The 18838-nt window shown below is 43.4% G+C and overlaps 1 protein-coding gene across 1 annotated transcript in view; it reads right to left on the bottom strand.

Annotated features, from left to right (window-relative positions):
* Window positions 1–175: 175 nt before the first annotated feature.
* rnf19b (ring finger protein 19B) overlaps window positions 176–18838 on the bottom strand; it is a 38517-nt gene continuing 19854 nt past the window's right edge. Inside the window, exons 3-9 of the mRNA XM_065947964.1 lie at window positions 11484–11683; window positions 8178–8485; window positions 5494–5608; window positions 4463–4603; window positions 4188–4377; window positions 3648–3782; window positions 176–3373 (exon numbers count right to left, since the gene is read on the bottom strand). Of these exons, the coding sequence (XP_065804036.1) occupies window positions 2929–3373; window positions 3648–3782; window positions 4188–4377; window positions 4463–4603; window positions 5494–5608; window positions 8178–8485; window positions 11484–11683 (1534 nt within the window). The 3' untranslated portion in view covers window positions 176–2928. The remainder of the gene's footprint in view (window positions 3374–3647; window positions 3783–4187; window positions 4378–4462; window positions 4604–5493; window positions 5609–8177; window positions 8486–11483; window positions 11684–18838) is intronic.

Genomic DNA, 18838 nt, shown 5'->3' with positions numbered 1-18838 from the left:
CCGTGTTTTTAAAGGTGCTGTATAAATAAAGTTATTGTTATTAAGACTTCTTCCATTTCAGTAAAGGGCTGCATACTGTGATGATTTCATTCCCGGTGTAGATGATCAAAGAATGACAGAGAAACAGTTTTGTTAGTTTCTGTTGTGCACGGTGTAATAAACCACAACGCAATGCTTTGGTGCAACATCAGATTGTGTTTTATTTATTCTTCCCCAAAGGTCCACAAGTCGTCTTTCACAGTCCTGCATGTAGAACCCCACACAGCGCAGGGGCTTTTAACAGTGACAGGAAATACACAAACAATATAATAACACTTAAATATTGCTATCTATATACTCTAAAACCTTCCCAAAATCATGACCGGACCACCTGTGGGCGCTCCGTCTGTGGTACATTCTCGTGTTTTCTCACAGGCAGAGAGGCGGAAACGAGTGATAAGTGCAGACCAAACAAAGCACCGCCAACTTCTATAAGCAGCTAAATCCATAAAGCTACTCTGAGATGAGAAAGGCTCCCGAGTTGATTCCTTTTCCGATTAAAAGGAAAACCTGGAGGGAGCCGTTTGTGAAACTGAAGCACAGAGGTGATACAAAGCTAAGAAACAATTCAGGCAGGTGAGCATGATTAAAAAAGAGCTTATCGGCGTTGATGTTTGAAGAGTTTGGCTCCAAAAGACCAAAAAGAGATGATTGGTAAAATACAAAATGATGAAGTTAGAGATAAAAAAACAGGATAATTAGAGGATCATAGAGTTGATATAAACCCACAGAGTGACCTTAAAAATACAGAATAATAAACATGACAGAGCATTTATCTTGGAGAATGATTATAGATGATTCTGGAGCCAAACTCTTCGTTAGTTACATCCAACATAAAAGGCCTTCAGGGGGTGATTTATTTTGGTTGTACCACAGACTTTCAGTATGAAACTGGAGTAAACTCACTCAGAGCAACACAGGATGAAAAGCAACAAAAAATAAAAGATAAATAAGATCAATTCAGATAAAGTGCACAAGTGCTCATTCAAAAAAAACAACAAGTGAGACCAACAAATACATTCAGAAAGAGTCTGTACACACACACACGCACACGCACACGCACACACACACACACACACACACGCACACGCACACACACAAACACACAGAACATTCAAGTGGGTCAGATTGCCAGTAACCACATCAAAGACCAAAACCGGCTGGGTGTGTGTGTCACAAGAGACACACACACACTCAAGGACCAATCAGGAGAGAGTTCTGACAATGACGAGGGAGCAGGATTGGGTAAGAGAGAGAGAGAGACAGTGTCAGCGGGGAAGTCAAGTGTTCATCATCCCTACCAGAGAAAAAGCGGTCAGACGCCAGTTTGTCTAAAATGTTTAGAGATGATCTCGGGTTTTAATTTTTTGAGAAAGTGACAGTTTGCTGTTTTTTTTAATCTGCCGATTGTTTGTCTTAAACCTCTTGTTCAAAAAGAGAGCACTCATCAACAAAACTTAAAAATGAAGACAACTGCAGATCAAACACTTTTTCAATACGGGGCGCAGGCGGCTTAGCGGTTAGGTTGCACCCAATGTACGGAGGCTGTAGTCCATCTGACCTGCAGCTCATTCCCTACACTCTCTCTCTCTCTCTCCCTGATTACCAACTCTGTCCACTGTCTGATCAAATAAAGGCAAATAGCCCAAAAATATATCTAAAAAAACAAATATTGTTAATGTAATTGTGTAAAAGTGTTTTTTTCTACTTCAAGTCAAAGTAATTGTGTGTTTCTGTTAGAGTTTGTTTTATTCTCTGTAAACATGCAGGACAACGCCGAGACAAAAGTCCCTACGAGGACATTAAAGTGTATCTCTCCGGTTAAGTGCTGAAAATGTTTTGATAATTTAGTTTGATACGTCAAAGATGTGGCATATATCTTGCCTTACGCACCGTGGATTATTTGTAAAACAATAAATATGTCCGATCATCTCAGTGCAAATACATAAAAGACAAGCCTGAAAGAGGTCCTAAAAGGTAAAAAAAAAATAAAAATAGAGGAAAACGGCTTCTCTCAGTGCAGTTAAACCTCAGCGCCTCTCTCTCCAAGTCATTGTCAGAACTCAATCACTTATTTTCTTTAATTCCAAACACTGCATCCTCCTCCTCCTCCTCCTCCTCCTCCTCCTCCTCCTCCTCCTCCTCCTCCTCCTCGTCCTCCTCCGTGCAGGGAAAATGAGATTTCAGTGCAGCTTCCTCCTCTCAAGTAAACTTTAACTTTCCCCGCCAGTGACAGAATCTCACTGCCTTCTTCTTCATCCTCTCACACCAGACTCAGGCAGACTCATGCACACAGGAAATATTCAAATTCAAGGTCATCTGAATATAAATAGAAGAGAGAGAGAGAGAGAGAGAGAGAGAGAGAGAGAGAGGAGAAATAAAGCCACGATAGTAAAGTCCACATTCATTCACACATTGTTATAAACATCCCCGTCGTCCTATGCAAGCGATCCTCCTTCTGCTGTGCTCGGTGACTTATCACCTTGTCTTTTAATTTTGAGATTTCTTCTGGAAAATGTGTACCTCTTTTTTTTTCTTTTCTTTTTTTTTTTGCTTAAGTAGCCAAGGCATTTGCACCGAGGAGTAAACATAAATCATCGTGTTAGAAATCTCAGAGGTAGAACCCTGACAATGTTCTCAGTGAGGAGATTGACAGGTAGAAAGATAAGACAGACGGACAAAAGTAAGCAAACTGTTTGTGTTGAAGACGGTGTGTGTGTGTGTGTGTGTGTGTGTGTGTGTGTGTGTGTGTGTGTGTGTGTGTGTGAGTCACAGAAGCAGCAAACCAGAAATAAAGAGAAAAAGCCATGATGAAGAAGAGGAGGATAAATGTGTAATCTTTGCGGGGGGGTGTTAGTTTTTTGTGCAATCCTGAGAGCAGCGTTTCTCTCAGACGTAGAGGATGACGTTGCTGTCTGCGGGACAGTGAAGGCCTTCGGGGGGGTTTAGGGCTCGGCAGGAGGGGGGCTGGGCCTGCTGGCCGGCGGCCAGGTGACAGCTTTTCGGGTGTGGGGAGTCACAGTCGTCGGATGTCAGCTCTGCGATGTCGTCCGACTGAGTGTCCGACATCTCCAGGTCGCTGCGGATGCTCTCCGGCTGGGCCAGCGTGACGTCTCGGAGCCCCTCCCGGATCGACGCGCCTGCAGACAGTCCCAACGCAGAGCCGGACAAAGCCCCGCCCCTCCTGGAGCTGCAGTCCTGGGGCTCCTCCCCTCCTGAGACGGTCGCCATGGCAGCAGAGCCGGGAGGCGGGGTTAGGTCCTCTTCGCTGGTCAGGCAGAGATGGCTGGGTTTGGTCTCGATGTCCACCTGGATCTCCAGGTTGGTGCAGTCCCTGCAGAGATTCACAACAAGTCAGGCCCAGTGAGACACTTCCTGTGTTTAGATCAAACATCTAAAGACTGTTGAGCCTTTAGGCCATTCCTGCTAAACATGGATTCTAATATTTATTAAAAATATTATTTAGAAAGTATGTTGACTAGAAGATGACTTGAACCTCAGACAGCTAACACAACTCACAGAGAGTGTGTGAAGAAGTATTAAACATGTTGTATGGCAAGGCGAGAGAAAGAGGTCAAAGACACCAGAGAAGAAGAGTAAAGGGTCACCTGTCAGGTAGTGTGTAGGAGGAGATTATAGATCCGGCCATCCCTCGGGTGCTGGCGCAGTCGCTCCCTGCTCCCAGGCTGCCCGTCTCCCTCTGAGCGGACTCTTTAGCCAGCTCTCCCGCCTGCACCTCCAACCTGGAGGAGAACAAACATGATCAATAACACTGATCTGTCTGATCGTGCACACAGACTAAAACTGTTTTTTCTATCACCTTCTTTGATTTCAGAAACAGACCCACTGGGAACGGGAAATGGGGGGGGGGGGAGGTATGGGTTTAAGAGAATCAGAGATTTGCAGGTTTATTTTGTAATGTTGTGTCTCTCTTAAAGTCATTCTGGTGGAGATTCTTGTTTCGCTACCAACTCAATTTGCAAGACAATGAACAGCTGCATCCTTTCTCAAAAAACAGCTCAAAAGATGGTCACAAAGATGACCTGCAGTCCTTAATAAATATTTTTTTAACAACTACACTACAACGACATTAGAGCAGAACAGGAAAGAACAGAAACCCCTGAACTCTGACCTCAGCTCTTCCTCACCTGCTGTATTTGCTGGTGCGTGTCCCCAGGGCGCCGCCCGCCAGGGTGTTAAAGTGGGGAGTGTCCCCCAGAGTCCCGGGGGCCACGGAGAGCCCCTCGCTGGGGGAGGTGGTGCTCATCCCACTAACCGCCCCGTCCAGACTGCTCTCTCCCAGGCTGGGCGACTTCAGGGCTCGCCACGCATCCGCCACTGAAACATTTTAAAGAGAATGTTTTTTAGTACAAATGAAAAAGTTGACATTTAATTAATTGTAAATGTAGTTTTGTGTCCTCACCTGTGATTGGACCATCGTCTTCATCAAAGTCGATGCGCACTCCTCGCCCCTTCCCCCTGCTGACACCACAGCCTCCCCCCCGACACAGAGAGATGGGCACCACGCCGTACACGTAGGCCAGCATGATGGGAACGCCGATACCTGAAAACAATCACATCGAACTACATTAACACCTTTATCACCCAAACCCTTATACTGTAATTCACATTTTTTGTAAATTAGCTTAACAGAGAACTTTGAAGAAGTAGATTTTGATTCGTAGCGCCATTTCTTTCTTCTTCTTCTAATTAAAAACATGTGTGTGACGGCTTTACTGTGAAATGTCTAACCCTGTAAAAATAAATAAAGTTTGGTTCATGACGCAAGAAAAAGATAATAAAGAATAAACATTTTCTGATAGTTTTATTAGAGATAGATTTTCCCGTAGTTCAAGCCTGCATTTCTTAAAATCTGTTATCTCTTGTCAGGTTGTAGCTTTACGTTTTATGACTGTAGCGCTCTGGGAGGCGCTATAGGGTCCCTCTGGCTACCAAAGATGTATTTAAGAAGTAAATTATCCTTTCTACTCTACTCTGTTATAGTTAGGGTAATCTTTGAGTGTCTCATGATTCAATTTCGATTTTGATTCTTGGGGTCACGATTCCATTCAGAATCTATTTTTGATTCAAAGCGATTCTGGATTCATAATTCATGATTCAAAGTCTACTTTTAATTAGTCCATACTTCAGGATCTACTCAGTGAGACTGGCTGAATTTCTTGCTGCTCCATTTGGCATTGAAAGAGTGAAAGAGCTCTCGATTTTTACATAAAATGTTTTTTTTCTAATTATATTCTACTCTTTTCTATTCAATTCTATTCTATGAAAGCATAAATAGAAATCCCTGTGTATGTTTTATTCAACAGAATCTCTTCCTGTCTTCTTCACGGTGAACAGCAGTGTGTCTCCCTGCTGTTTGGTTTTTTTTTTGGTCGTCATCCCGACACCTTCACAGCGAATAATAATCACTGACGGCCCCGTCGAGCTTCTTACCCACGCTGACAGCTGCGATGACTGGGGCTGTGACGATGGACAAGGCCACGCCCCCTGTGATGGCCAGGTTCCTTCTGTGACGAGACGACTTCTTCAGCTCGTAGTGGGCGTGGATCTGCAGCAGAAGGAGAGAGACGCCGCAGGTTAGCACAGGCAGGGCTGGAGGTTAAATACTAATCTGACTCTCACTGATTATGAATACTCATATTTAAAACTCATTTACAGTAAATAACCACATTCAGAATTTTCAAGGTCTGCAGTGTTGAACGTGTTGTTCCACTGTTCTCCACTAGGGGGTGCTACAGAGCGTCCAAGCAGCCCTTGTCGAGTCATTTCTTCCTCTTGCAGATATTTTGAAAGACCATCGGCCTTCAGTACACACCGTTACACAAACATGAAATAATGAAACACACACAGACACCAGAGCTGCTTTCAACGGTGCAGTCATCGAGTTCAAAGGAGAAGAAGACGTGCTGTTTCTGATTCCAGTAACTTGTAAATCAATTATAATAATAACATTAAGTCTTAGGCTCCGTCTCTTTTTCCACTTCTCAGGTATTTCTTACTCATGCATGTTTAGATTACTGGGTTTGGATATTTTACTTTGGGCTGGAGATACCCTTTAGTTCTATTTTTTTTCTTCAGTAGTTTAGTTTTCTTAAAAGATTTGTTTTTGGGCTTTTTGTCTTCATTGTAGAGACAGGACAGTGGGTAGAGTCAGAAACCAGGGAGAGAGTGAGAGAGAGCGGAGGAAGGGAGGATTTGAACCTGGGCCGCCCGCTTGGTGGACTACAGCCTCTCCACTACACCACCAGCGCCCCTGTGGGTTCGTTTTCTTAGGTAGTTTCAGGGGGAGGTCAACACCTCAACACCTTTCTATCTTTTGTCCTTTTTAGTCTCCAGTCCCTTTGGTTTCATTTGTTTCTTTGATTACTTTGGAGGGCGTTTAAAATCTTAATTTGAACTGTGTGGTGTCCCGTTTGTTTCTGGTCCAATTAAAGTAACGGCTACATCCTCCTGAATAATCCAAGGACTCGTATTATTCAGGAGGATGTATCAGTTACCTTAACTCGAGTGGTTGATTTTGCAAATCTTTGTTGTAAAAGCTGTAGAGCTCTTGACATTTGAAAACTTAAACAGAAATATTTTACAAGTTTTCTGATGTGTTTTTTGTATTTTAACTCAGATGCAGTAACTTGTTCATTACAGTTGATATATTTCGTCTTTACATATATAGTCTTTATATTTTTTCATTGTTTAATATTCCTTAATGACCTCACGTCATTAAATTCAGACAATACGAGACACTTAGTTTGTCTAGTGTTCTGATTTTAAAGAGCAGAAGTCTTTTTCTTTAGGTCAGTGTTGTCGGTGTGATTGGAAGCTTTTCTGTGACGCTGAAAAGAAAAACGAAGGTACTTTCTTTCTAAGAAAACCAGCTTTTCAAACTGAAACTTAGAAAATGTTTTCTGTTCTGCATTGTTTAAAACTCCAGATAATCACTGGAGGAGGGTTGAGAAAGAAGGGCTGTGTGTGTGCTGTAAACTGTGAGAGTGTGTGTGTGTGTGTGTGTGTGTGTGTGTGTGTGTGTGTGTGTGTGTGTGTGTGTGTGTTTGTATGAGAGTGTGTAAGTTCACAGCTCTGTGGTTTTCCACTTCTGATTTCTGGAGTAGAAACGTCATGAAAGTGACCCTGAGGCTTAAAAAAGTGTTGCTGGCATCTTAGCTATAAACAAAGGAAAACCATCCAGTAAATGTGTCATCATGATTTAAGTTCATATTTTTATGACTTCAGAGGAAACACAGCCTCCCCCCAACTTGAGATCTTTGACGCCCCCCCAAAGAGGGTCTGGACCCCACTATGGGAACCAATGTCCTCGTGTATATAGGATTGAATAAAGATAACAAAGTGTCAGATTAAGACTTCAAACACATAAATAGTGTTTCCCAACTTGTCGGTTTCTCTTTATAGATGGAGTCAAGAGCTTTTCATGAAAAATTGAATTAAAGTAAAGCCATTCAATCATCACTTCTGGGCCTCGGTACATGTGTGGTTGTGACCATGTCTGCAGAGAGCTGGTCCTCTGACTGGTCTTGATGTTTTGGTCGACTCGGGACGTTTCTTGGCGGGGAGTGGATGTGTTTCCCCGAGCCAAAGACAGCGCAGCAGGTGAGTTAGGGAGTGGAGACAATTCAGCGCTTGGACGCAAATCAAACCGGCAAATTTGGCCGCAAGGTGACGAAAATATGACCATAGTGAAGTGAAATAACACACGGATAAAGCTCCTTCCAAAACGAGGGACCTTGTGTTAGCTTTCACTCAAAGACGTGGAGTTGGCCTGATTTCTGTTTGACAGGGAGGTTCTGGATTTAGTTTCAAAGTGAGTTTTGATGAATTTCTGACTGAACATGTTTGAGCCCTGCATCGTGTCCAAAGAAGGCTTTTGTTTTAATTATCAACAAACAAAAAAAGTACATAAAATTCTGATTGATAGTGACACAAAGTGAAAACCTGTCGTCAGTTATTCTGCAGAAAGTGGAGGGAGTCACATGCAGATCATTTTCTTTAGGTTGTGCACATTGAACCGGGTCATTATGTACTCTAATTAAAAGTATTTTTACAGTCGAGTAAAACAGAAAATGCCACAAACTGAAGTAACTAGGAAAAGTCTCAAGGTGTCTCACCTTGCGGCCGACATAAACGGGGATACCGATGACCATGGCGGGAACAGCGATGCCCGCGATGAGAGTGATTCCGACCGGAGCTCCGATCAGAGTGCCCAGCTGCCACAGTATCTTCTTCTTCCTGCTCCATGGCTTCTTCCCCCAGAAGGTGCAGCCGGAAGGACTGAGGTAGTGCAGGTCGGAGATCTCCTTCATGCAGAGCCAGCAGAACTCGCAGCCGCACACGGCGCAGGTCATGTGATTGCAGCTCCCGTCATTCATCTTGATGATGTAGGCACCACAGCGAGGGCACGGCTTGATGTCATCAGCTGAGGACAGAAGCAGGGACGGGGTCAGCAGATAGTAAACATCAAGACATTTTGAGCTCTTCTTGTCTTTAACTTTCTCTTTTCTCTGTGTGGGTGAAAACGGGTTCAAAGAAAAGTCGATATATTTAAAAATATTCACTTAATATCATGATTTTATAAATGATTATGACGTGGCCAGCAAGGCAATTTGTTCCCCTTTATTCCAGATTCTATGCTAAGCTAAACCAACCAGCTCCTGGCCTTAGTTTCACAGATTGCTCAGAAATAAAGTCAAACAGTTGACTTCTCACTATGTCAACAGTTCCTTAAAGTCCAAACATCCCCCTGGAGTACTGACCAAACGGATTAATGGTTTGAAACTCGGCCACGATTTCAAAACATTCCCAGTGACTCAGTTAGAAAGAAATGACGTCATGGCCCTTAAATAAAATAAATAAACACTTATTGTTGAATCCTCTGGGGTCATCAAACTCTCACAAACACTGCTCCATGCTTAATTCTTAGCATCTGGTTTAATGAAAACGAGTCAAACATTCTTGTCTGAAAAAGGGCTTATGTTTGAAGATGGTGGCCGCCATCAAATCCTTTGAGGACGCCACCGTGACTACGTCCAGGTTTCATACAGTCTGTGTGTGAGAGCATCTGAGCTGCAACGCTGGGTTAAATCCTCTGAGCTGATTGTGAGCACAGTTAAGAGTTCAATCTGAAAAGAAGGTTAAGAGCTGCTTTGATTTGCTGAGAAATGAGATGTTAACCCCCCCCAGGTAAAATTTAAAAAAAATCCAGAGGAATCTTATACAAGAAAAATTCAAAGCAGTTCCATTAAGTCGTCGATTTCCCTTTTTCAGTCGGCACCAAAGTCAGAGGAAGGGAACGCACGGGGGAAAGTGAGACATGAGAGTTTGTTGAGGCGTGTCAGCAGAATAACAAACATTAAAACTACACACGCACACACACACACACACACAAACATCTGCCACAGTCTCTTCAAGTTAAAATGCCAAAATGCCCTTTAAAGAGCAGAGACTGTTCCCAGCATCCAGATTTCAAACACAAAGTAAACTGTTTTTTTGGGTTTTTTTTTTTTTTTTTTACTTCCTGGATCTTTTTCCTTTAAAAAGCATCAGAGGACAAACTGCTGCACTCGTCTGATCCATTACTCTCTTTCTTCTTCTATCATCAATCCTTCTGTTATCTCTCCTTCCCTTCCCTCCCGTTTCTTCTTCTTCTGTCTCCGTACATTTGTCTGTAAACTGTTGACTAAGTGGCAGGTGTTAAACGCTCAGACAGACAGATAAAGAGGGAGCGGCCTGGGTTTTTTTTTTTATGACTCAGTCTCAGTCTCCTGGATTGATGTCAGATCTTGTGAAGAGTTGGCAGAGAGAGGCGGAGTGGAAGCGGTGAGTTAAGGAGAGACAGAGAGAGTCGGAGGACAGCTGGAGGGATTTAGCTAATAGATATTTAATCAAAATGGAATAAAAGACACACCAACACATGTAAGGATGTTTGCACGCACAAGGGCGGAGGACTGTTTGGATGTTTCTCTTTGTATCTGTCATGACAACAACAAAAACGTTCAAGCACAACCGCCAAACTCTGGCAAAAGGCTGCAGAAAGGAGATGGTTAGTGTAGCTTAGCACAAAGACTGCAAACAGGGGGAAGAGCTAGCTCAGTTCAGTCCAATTATCCCAAAGTCAGCTCTTCTTCCTAAACAATTCAAACATCATCACACTGAATGTTTGTCTTAGAAGTTCATGCTTCCAGCCTTTATGCTAAGCTAACCATCACTTGGCTCTTTACCAGTATAGATACACTGCAAAAAACTCAAATCATAGAACGTGTAAGTGTCTACGTTCTAGTCAAAAATATCACCTTATGTTGCGATAGCCTAGCAGTTAGTGTGCACCCAATGCACAGAGGCTTTAGTCCTCGCGAGGTTCAAATCCGACCTTTGGCTCGTTTCCCACATCTCATTCCTCTCTCTCTCTCTCTCTCTCTCTCCCTGGTGTCTGACTATGTTTTCAACTTTTCAAGCTACATTTTTATCGCCTCCTGGTTCCCTTTTTTTAGGTTTGGGATGAGAGAAGTACTGACTGAGGCTCTTGGAAAATACTTTTTGGTGGCCCTATCAGGATGTAAACATTCTCTTTACAAACAAGACACTAATAGTTAAAGTGAGGTGGCCTCGTGGTCAGTGTGCACGCCCCATGTACAGAGGCTTTAATCGGCCCGGCTCTGAATCCGACCTGTGGCTCCGGTCCCGTCTGTCATTCCACTCTCTATCTCACGCCCTGATTCTGAATCTATCCACTGTCCTGTCAAATAAAGGACACAACAGCCCCAAAAATAAATCTCCTTCCTCTCATTATGAGCCACATTCACCTGACAAATCCAGATAAACATTTTATTATGAAAAGCAAAAAAAAGGGCTTTAAGTACAAAATATCTGCAATGCAGCAAGCAACTTTGAGTAGACTGTCAAAACAAAAGAGACCAAAGGTAGCCACTACGAGGGTTACGACCACACTGTGCAGCCCGTTCTCAGCGATCCCGTTTAAAAATACAGTATGACAAGATGTCACAAAACTCTGCAGAGCAGTAACCGCGGTATAAATAGCGTTTCCGCGCTCTGATGAACGCCGCATTCAGCAGAAAGAACAGCGGGGAGCCGAGACTGACTCAGAGCGAGGTGACTGACATGTGATGAAGACTGACGGAGACACAGACACCGAGAGGCACAGAGTTCTCTGAGGTGTGAAAACATTTTCGAGAAGGAAATGCTGTGGGAGACGATTTTATCTGTCTGCAACAAGCACACACACACACACACACACACACACACACACACACGCACATTGTGCATGTGTGTGTGTGTGTGTGTGTGTGTGCTTGAAAGAGTGAGACTGTGGTTACATTTGATCCAGACGCTCTCTGGGGAGGCTGAGAGGTGTGTGTGTGTGTGTGTGCGTGTGTGTGTGCGCGTTTCCAGGTGCTCACCGGGTCCCTGCTCCTGTGTGTAGCTGGGCGAGTGGTTGCTGTGTGTGTGCAGAGATTGCGCCCTCTGTTGGCGGGCCGAGTCGCAGGTCTGGTTGGGATGCCAGGCCTGTTTGCAGTGGTAGCAGAACTCGGCACCGCAGCCTTCTCTGCGACACACCAGCCTGGGACAGCTGGCACAGCCCGAGGCGATGACGGCAAACCTGAGGGGAAGAGACGCATGAAGCGAGGAGTTAAAAAAAATGGAAGATGTGGTGACCGACAAGTCAAATTATTAAGTCAGGAAAAAAAAAGAGGAAATTATAGCGAGACATTCATTTACAATCCTCCAGGACGTTACAGCTTCACTGCGCTACATTTTTGATGTGACACTAAATTACATCACAGTTTTTAAAACGGCTGGTCCCTCTGAGAATCGACTTCAGATCCAAACATCTGCCAAAGGGGAAGAGACGCATAGTCGACACTCTGATGAATCATTTTCACCAGACACTGGCAGCATATTTATATATTTAATTTATTTTGCCACAAAAGTATTCTCGTTGGGATACAAGATCTGGTTTTACAAAGTTTCACACAGAGAACTAAAGACAGACAATAAACAGAAATGACATCAATCAAACAAATCAGAAGCGTTAAGCAGAGGAACATGTGCACACAGCGGTCAGATGTTCCTTCATCCTCGTTTTGAAATCTTCCAAACCGACTAAATGGTCGACTAATTCAAGGTGACTCCGCAGCTCAGAGGAGGACGACTAAAAGCACTTTCACCAAAGACAGAGCGAGTCTGTGGTACATGCAAGTTTCTATTCTCATGCTTCTTTCTCTCTTTGTCTTGATGCTTCTGATGTCTCGTGTGAATTGCCTTGTTGCTGAAATGTGCTTCATAAAAAACTTGACTTGACCTTAGGACGGCCAAAAAACTTGAAAGTACCTTTAACTCCTGAATTAAAATGAATACTTGAAGGAGAAAGGTCATTCATTGCATAATTTTTTTTAAATCGTTTATTAACTTTCTCCATTTTCATTGTTTGATGGATTTCATTTCTGTCTTGCTTTAACTCCTTTGTGCCTTACTCATGCTCTTTGTCTGCTCTTTATGGCTTTTATTGTTTCCTCTCTGCTGTGTTTGCAGCCTGGAACAGAACGTCTAGTTCTAAATGGCTCATGTCTTAATTGGCACACACTGCACAGGGGGGAATTTTCTTTTATAACTCAACCAATGGACGATTGGACGAATGCTTAGAGTTATGCATAATTGGGGTGTGACTGATCAGTCTGACGGGTGGACATGTTGCTAGCAGGTGGCTAAAACCATATTTGCCTGTTTCTCGCTCGACTGAAAGTGTAGCCAAATTCAGACTGCTGTTTGAAGCTGCGATATTTGTATGAATATTATCAACCTGAATGTTGTGGAGGTGGGACGGGGGACGGAGTGATCCTCCTTTTTTGCACGCATGCAGCAAAGACAGGGCGAGTTTGTGCAATGACGTACATGATGAGTCCATCAGATCGAAGACTACAGCTGCTGAGAGCTTCAGGACTCAGCAGAGAACAAAAATAAGAAGGATGTTCATGTCGTATAAAGACAAATGTACCAATGCTCCATCCTTCAGTCGTACAAGGAGACAAACCTGCTCCCTCAGAGGGCTAGGGTTAGACACAACGATGTGTATGAAAACCCCAAACCAGGGGCAAACCGCAATGCACCATGGTACACGGAGTCCGACGTTTTCAGTGCATATAAACTGAGATGTAACTTTACAACTTCACAGTTAACTCAGTCGCAGTTTCTAAGAAGTAAAGATCTCCAATACGGCCACTAATGGACACGCTGAAGATCCTGAGAGCTCTCTGTAGTGAGAGAAGAGAGAGGAGAGGTGATCAATGGAGTAATCACTTAGTAACAACAGAGAGAGAGAGAGAGGAGACAGGATGAGGGCGATCAATGTGAGTCACAAAGTTCAATACTGAGGGAGAATACAGAGAAGTGAGGCGTGTTCACAGAGCTGCTCAGGAGTGTCAATAAAGTTTTCATGGAGTTTTTTTTTCCTGACTCGCTGTGTTTGGAGACGACACATTAGAAAGGTCGAACCAGCAGGTTGTTTTCTGTTCAGCTGGAACTGGCAGTACAACAGACAACGTAATGGAAGGGCTATAAAACAGACAAAGACACTTTATGACAGGAAGTGCAATGACTCATGGGAAATTTCACATAGATGTTCAAAGATCTGGCAACATTCAGAAACCATCAGATTCTTTGGCTTGGAGGGAAACTTTCCAACGAACACTAAACTTTTATAAATAACTAAATTTCCTAAATAACCAGTCAAACTAAATCAGGCATGTTTAAATGATACAGCTTCTTCTCTGTGGAGGTCAAAACTGATTTTTTTTTTGTCAAAAGACTTATTCTTCATGCAGCTTTATCAAACTTAAGATTTATTTTCAACATCTATTTGTCGACTTTTATACTATATGTCTGACGATTGGTTTTGCGGCAAGGCAGAACAGGACAAAAAGTACATCCAAAAAAAAACAAACAAAGGGGAAGAAAAGCCAAACGTGACTTGGCGCTGGTCGCAGCATGAGCACGCTGTCAGAGAACAACCAAATGACCAAAACCCCGTTCTTTTTGTACCAAGCCGTTTATTTCTTTTTGTTTTTTCTGGCCATCTTACCTTTATTTATTTAGAGACAGGAAACCTTAGGAGGAGAGGGAGGGAACGACATGCAGCAAAGGGCCGAGGTTGGATTCGAACCCACAGCCGCTGCAATGAGGACAACAGCCTCTGTACATGGGGTGCGCACCATAACCACTAGACTAAACAATGCCCCAAGCTGTTTATTTCTGCTGTGAAGTTGGGGAGTTTAAAATGGGATCTAATGGAGATTCTTTGGTTTTTTGAGCCGGCCTCAAGTGGACACTCAAGGAACTGCAGTTTTTGTTGCACTTAAGCATCGGTTTCAACACCAGAAGTGGCCGCCTGGTTTAACACTGATTAGTTCTGTGCAACATTTTGGCACTTGTAACGAAGTATTCGGTGTTAAATTTAGCCGACAGGTTGACATTTTAAAACAATACAGGCAACAAAAAAAGGCAATTAAAAAGAGAGAGAGAGAGAAGGAAGCTGTCAATCACTGACGGAATCACAAAAGAGCCCGGTCATCAAATATTGTCACCAAGCAAAGTGTGGAGGAGGGAAAACAAAAGCAAACCGGGATTTAAACATTTTCTGCTGTCACACAAAGACGATGCAAGTTTAATGCACGCTCCTCAGCTGCTTCAGTTACACTATTAGAAGAGAACAAGAGCGCGGACACAAAGTGATTATTTGGCAAACTTGTAATTGTTTTGGAACGCCTCCAACACACCAGCGCCAACACGTCACTCACTTCCATCCCTTTAAAGAGCGTGATGGGCCCGTTGTCAGAGTGGACTAAATGAACCGATATCAGAGGAGACAGGAGGACAAGATGAGACAGGGAGCGTCATTCCTGCAGAGACGCCTCACTCTGCTCCTAAGACAGATAAAACCTGATGAAGCTGACTGGATCCACATCACTCCTCAGAGGTCAGCCGGTCACCACACTGACTCCACTTTTAAATCCCAAAGTTTAAAACTTTCAATTCAACCAAGAGAAACAAAAACACAGAGATGCCAGTTTGGCATTTTTTCCTGCAGCGTCAGCGCTCTGCTTTGAGCTCGTCTAAACAGAAACAGAGCAGCAGAGGTTCAGATGACTAATGAACAAACTGGGCACTAGAAATACGACCTCTTCACCAATTCCTCTTTTTTTTTCTAATCTGGTTCTTACCACCATGTGGAAACCTCACTTTTACATTTCTGAAAAATCCGTTAGTCACTGTCTGGTATTTCCCAGACCACATGAGTCCCCCCCCCCCACCACCACCCGTGTGATCTTTTATTTCTTCTTCTCTGTTTCCTCTCTGCTCTTTTTTTAAAATGTTTTTTCACATCTTTTGTCCCCTTGGTCTCACTTCTGGTCATGTTGCGCCGGTTCTTTCCTTGGCCCTCCGCGTTTCCTGATTTGCTTGTTTTTGTGATTTTCTTGTTAAAATTGGATTCACTTTGCTTGCAATCTGTAAATCCATTTTTAAATGTGATTTAAAGGGTCTTATTGTTACTGTAATAAAGGAAACATCAGTATTTTTTTACAGTCCTATTCTTGGAGTCACCAATTTGAGCAACATTTTACAGCATCAATTTAAAAAAGTCGCTGAGATATTTCAGTCCGGGTAAAATCACATGACAGGAAGAGACAGACACAGCCTCCCCTTCATCCTTAGCTGCTAGCATGCTTAATGAAAACAATAAAGATTGAAACACCTGCGTGTCTATTGGCTAACTCAGGACTTGTTGCAGTACAAAGCACAGGTTGCCACGACACCTCTTCCCTGGGAGAGCATCCTCCTTCAACGCTGTCTCGCGATTGGTGGATTTTGACGCGTCGCTGAAGGCAAATTGAGCTGAAATGTCCAGGATGGAAAGAGGAGACAAAGGGGCAGAGAGTGACAGAAAAGCAAGGTGGGTAAGAGCAGCTCGTGTGATGATGTGGATGTAAACGTGAAGCAGAAGGAGACGAGAGTGAGGGGAGGAGAGGCGGGGGAGTTTTTATGAGTGCTGACACGCTGCGTGTGGAGAGGAAACATGCACAGACAGTCCTGACAGTGTTCAGCTCCACCAGCAGCCACCTGGGACTCCTGCTGAGCCTGTTAACACAACACACACACACACACACACACACACGCTAACAGCAGCTTGTTGAACTGAACGCGCAGCAGATTCACAAACAAACATGACGTGACACCGACGGCAAAAAAATCCAGAACAATGGCATGCACACCGCGCGTCCAGCGAGCACGCATTGATCTGTTTAATTAAGTCCCCAACTCTGGTTACCCCTGGCAACGCTCCCTCTACGCAGCATTGATAGTCGCCATGGAAACTGACAGCCAGGGGGGAAGGCAGAAGGACACTCAGACGTGACAATCACACAGGATGAGACCTCATTGGTCAGATAAGAAGAGCAGGAGAGAGGTGAACAAATGTGTTCTTATGCTTTAACAGCCTGAGGTTTCTACGGAGACGAGGTGGATCATTTTTTTTTTTAAATATTTGGAAGAGATAAAAACGCTGAAATCTAAAGAAAGTCACCCTGGTTTTTTTTGTCTGTTTTGTGTGATCTGTCTTGCTTGGTTGTAGCAGAGATCACTGATTTAATTTAGCCAGAAAAGCTCCACTGATGCTTTTCATGGTGTCTTATGTTTCATATGTTTGGGGATGTCATTTTAAAACGTTTAGCAGCTCAGGTTAACCATCACATCGTTCCAACGTCTGTTGAACTGTAGTCAAGTCGAGTCAAACGTATTTATAAAGGCAAATTAAAAAACAACATGCACTGACCGAAGTTCTGCACAGTAAAGGAAGGAAGTGACATTGAAATAAAATCACAATACAAGCGTCCGCAAACACTTCAAATGATTTTGTAGCTTGATGATTTTCAGTAAGCTGAGTTTAGATTTCCTCTAAACTCAGCAGAAACAACGTTTTTTTCAGCCGTGTAATTGGCAGAAGAACGGACTTAATGCATTTGCTCATTGGGAGCTGAACAGTGCGCAGACCTTCCCCTTTTGTTCTGCGGTTTAAATACCTTTTCTATCCTGCACCTGTATGCAATGTGTTTGGATGAGCACACCCGACAACGCCCTTAAAAACTAACCTTGTTTTATTTTTGATATGCTAAAGCTGTGCGAGCAGGTGGTTGCACATTTACTCATCCTGCAGACACAAAGCAATTATTTTAATCATTCGTAGGCGTGTTTCTGTTCAGTACAGTTCAGTACAGTTTGGTACAGTTTGGTTCTGTATTTCCTAATCCTGCTTGTGTTACCACAGCTAACTGTAACTGGAGATCAAACCGGACGCCGGCAAACAGTCTATGGTTATAGACGTCACCGCCCCCTCCTGCTCGCTTATACTGTGTTTCCTCATGGACTGAAATCTGAAAATATCCTAAGACTCCTAAACCCTCACTGTGGAACATTTAATGGATACGTGCCCGTGAGATGTAATATATTACATTTAAATGTTGTATCATATCTAATAGGACACATGTAGGTCATAAATATGTAAACACTTATATTGTCACTTACTGTTATGGAGGTAAGACACAAGAAGCAGGTCACATTTACATAACTCAGACAAGTGGGTCAATATGCTGCACACACACACACACACACACACACACACACACACACACACACACACACGCACACACACACACACACACACACAGCCACATTCTCATCTATAAACACTCTATTCACAGTTATAATGAAGGAAACTCACACCTATTTAACTTTCTCCGGGTGTCACCTCTCCAGTGACCGACAGTCTGAAGCTGTAGCTGCCAGGTGTGTGTGTGTGTGTGTGTGTGTGTGTGTGTGTGTGTGTGTGTGTGTGTGTGTGTGTGTGTGTGTGCGTGTGTGGTGTCTGGACTGTTTGTGGTGAATAATAATTTGGACTCCGACTTAAAGAGGCGGTGAGTCACTGCTGCCGTCACAGGCAGGATCATCTCAGTGGATATGTAGGTCAGCAGTGGTCAACCTCTGCTTTTATGATACCGCTGCTGCAAACACACACACGCACACACACACACACACCTACACACACTCTTGGTAGGGTTCTATATTGACCTAGATCTTCAATCTACCCACGAGCTCTACTTGAACCGATCCCCTTATTTGAACTCTAACCCTAAAATCCTTCTTTTTGTCAGCGAGGTTTGGCCAGACTGTGCTCACCCTGATCGTGCTGTCCCTTTAAGACAGAGAGAGAAAAGTCACACAGGGATATAAACACATGTACGACTTCTAGAATAAGAGTTTGAACAGAAGTTAAACACCCCTCTAGATGTTGATTTTCCTCTCCACTGGGAGTGAAAACTATCCCTCTCACTTTTATTCTCGGGCTCAGTCTTCGGCTGAACACACTCTTACTAAAAGGAGAAACTATAAAAACAGAAATGGATGCTCACTGTGACTCAGAGGTCACGTTGTTTGGAGGAAAAAAAACACCAAACACTTTTGAAACTTAAACGGGCCGAATGAAATCTCAAAGAAAATATGTTTGACGCACATTCAGAGGGTACAAATAGTATTTTCTTTCAAATGTGACGGCAAGTTATTCATGATTGCCAGATGTTTAGCTGTGATGTGTAAGCAACATCTGGGCTGTTCTGGAGTCATCTCCAGAAAGCAATTAACTTCTAATTACTCGACTGCTTTAGAACTATGAACCTCTGAGCTAATATAGACTGACTCTGTGTTTATC

Source organism: Labrus bergylta, chromosome 19 (assembly GCF_963930695.1).
Source record: "Labrus bergylta chromosome 19, fLabBer1.1, whole genome shotgun sequence".
NCBI classification, from domain to species: Eukaryota; Metazoa; Chordata; class Actinopteri; order Labriformes; family Labridae; genus Labrus; species Labrus bergylta.
The sequence above is the reverse complement of the archived record's forward strand: the minus strand, read 5'-3'. Positions and strand labels throughout refer to the sequence as shown.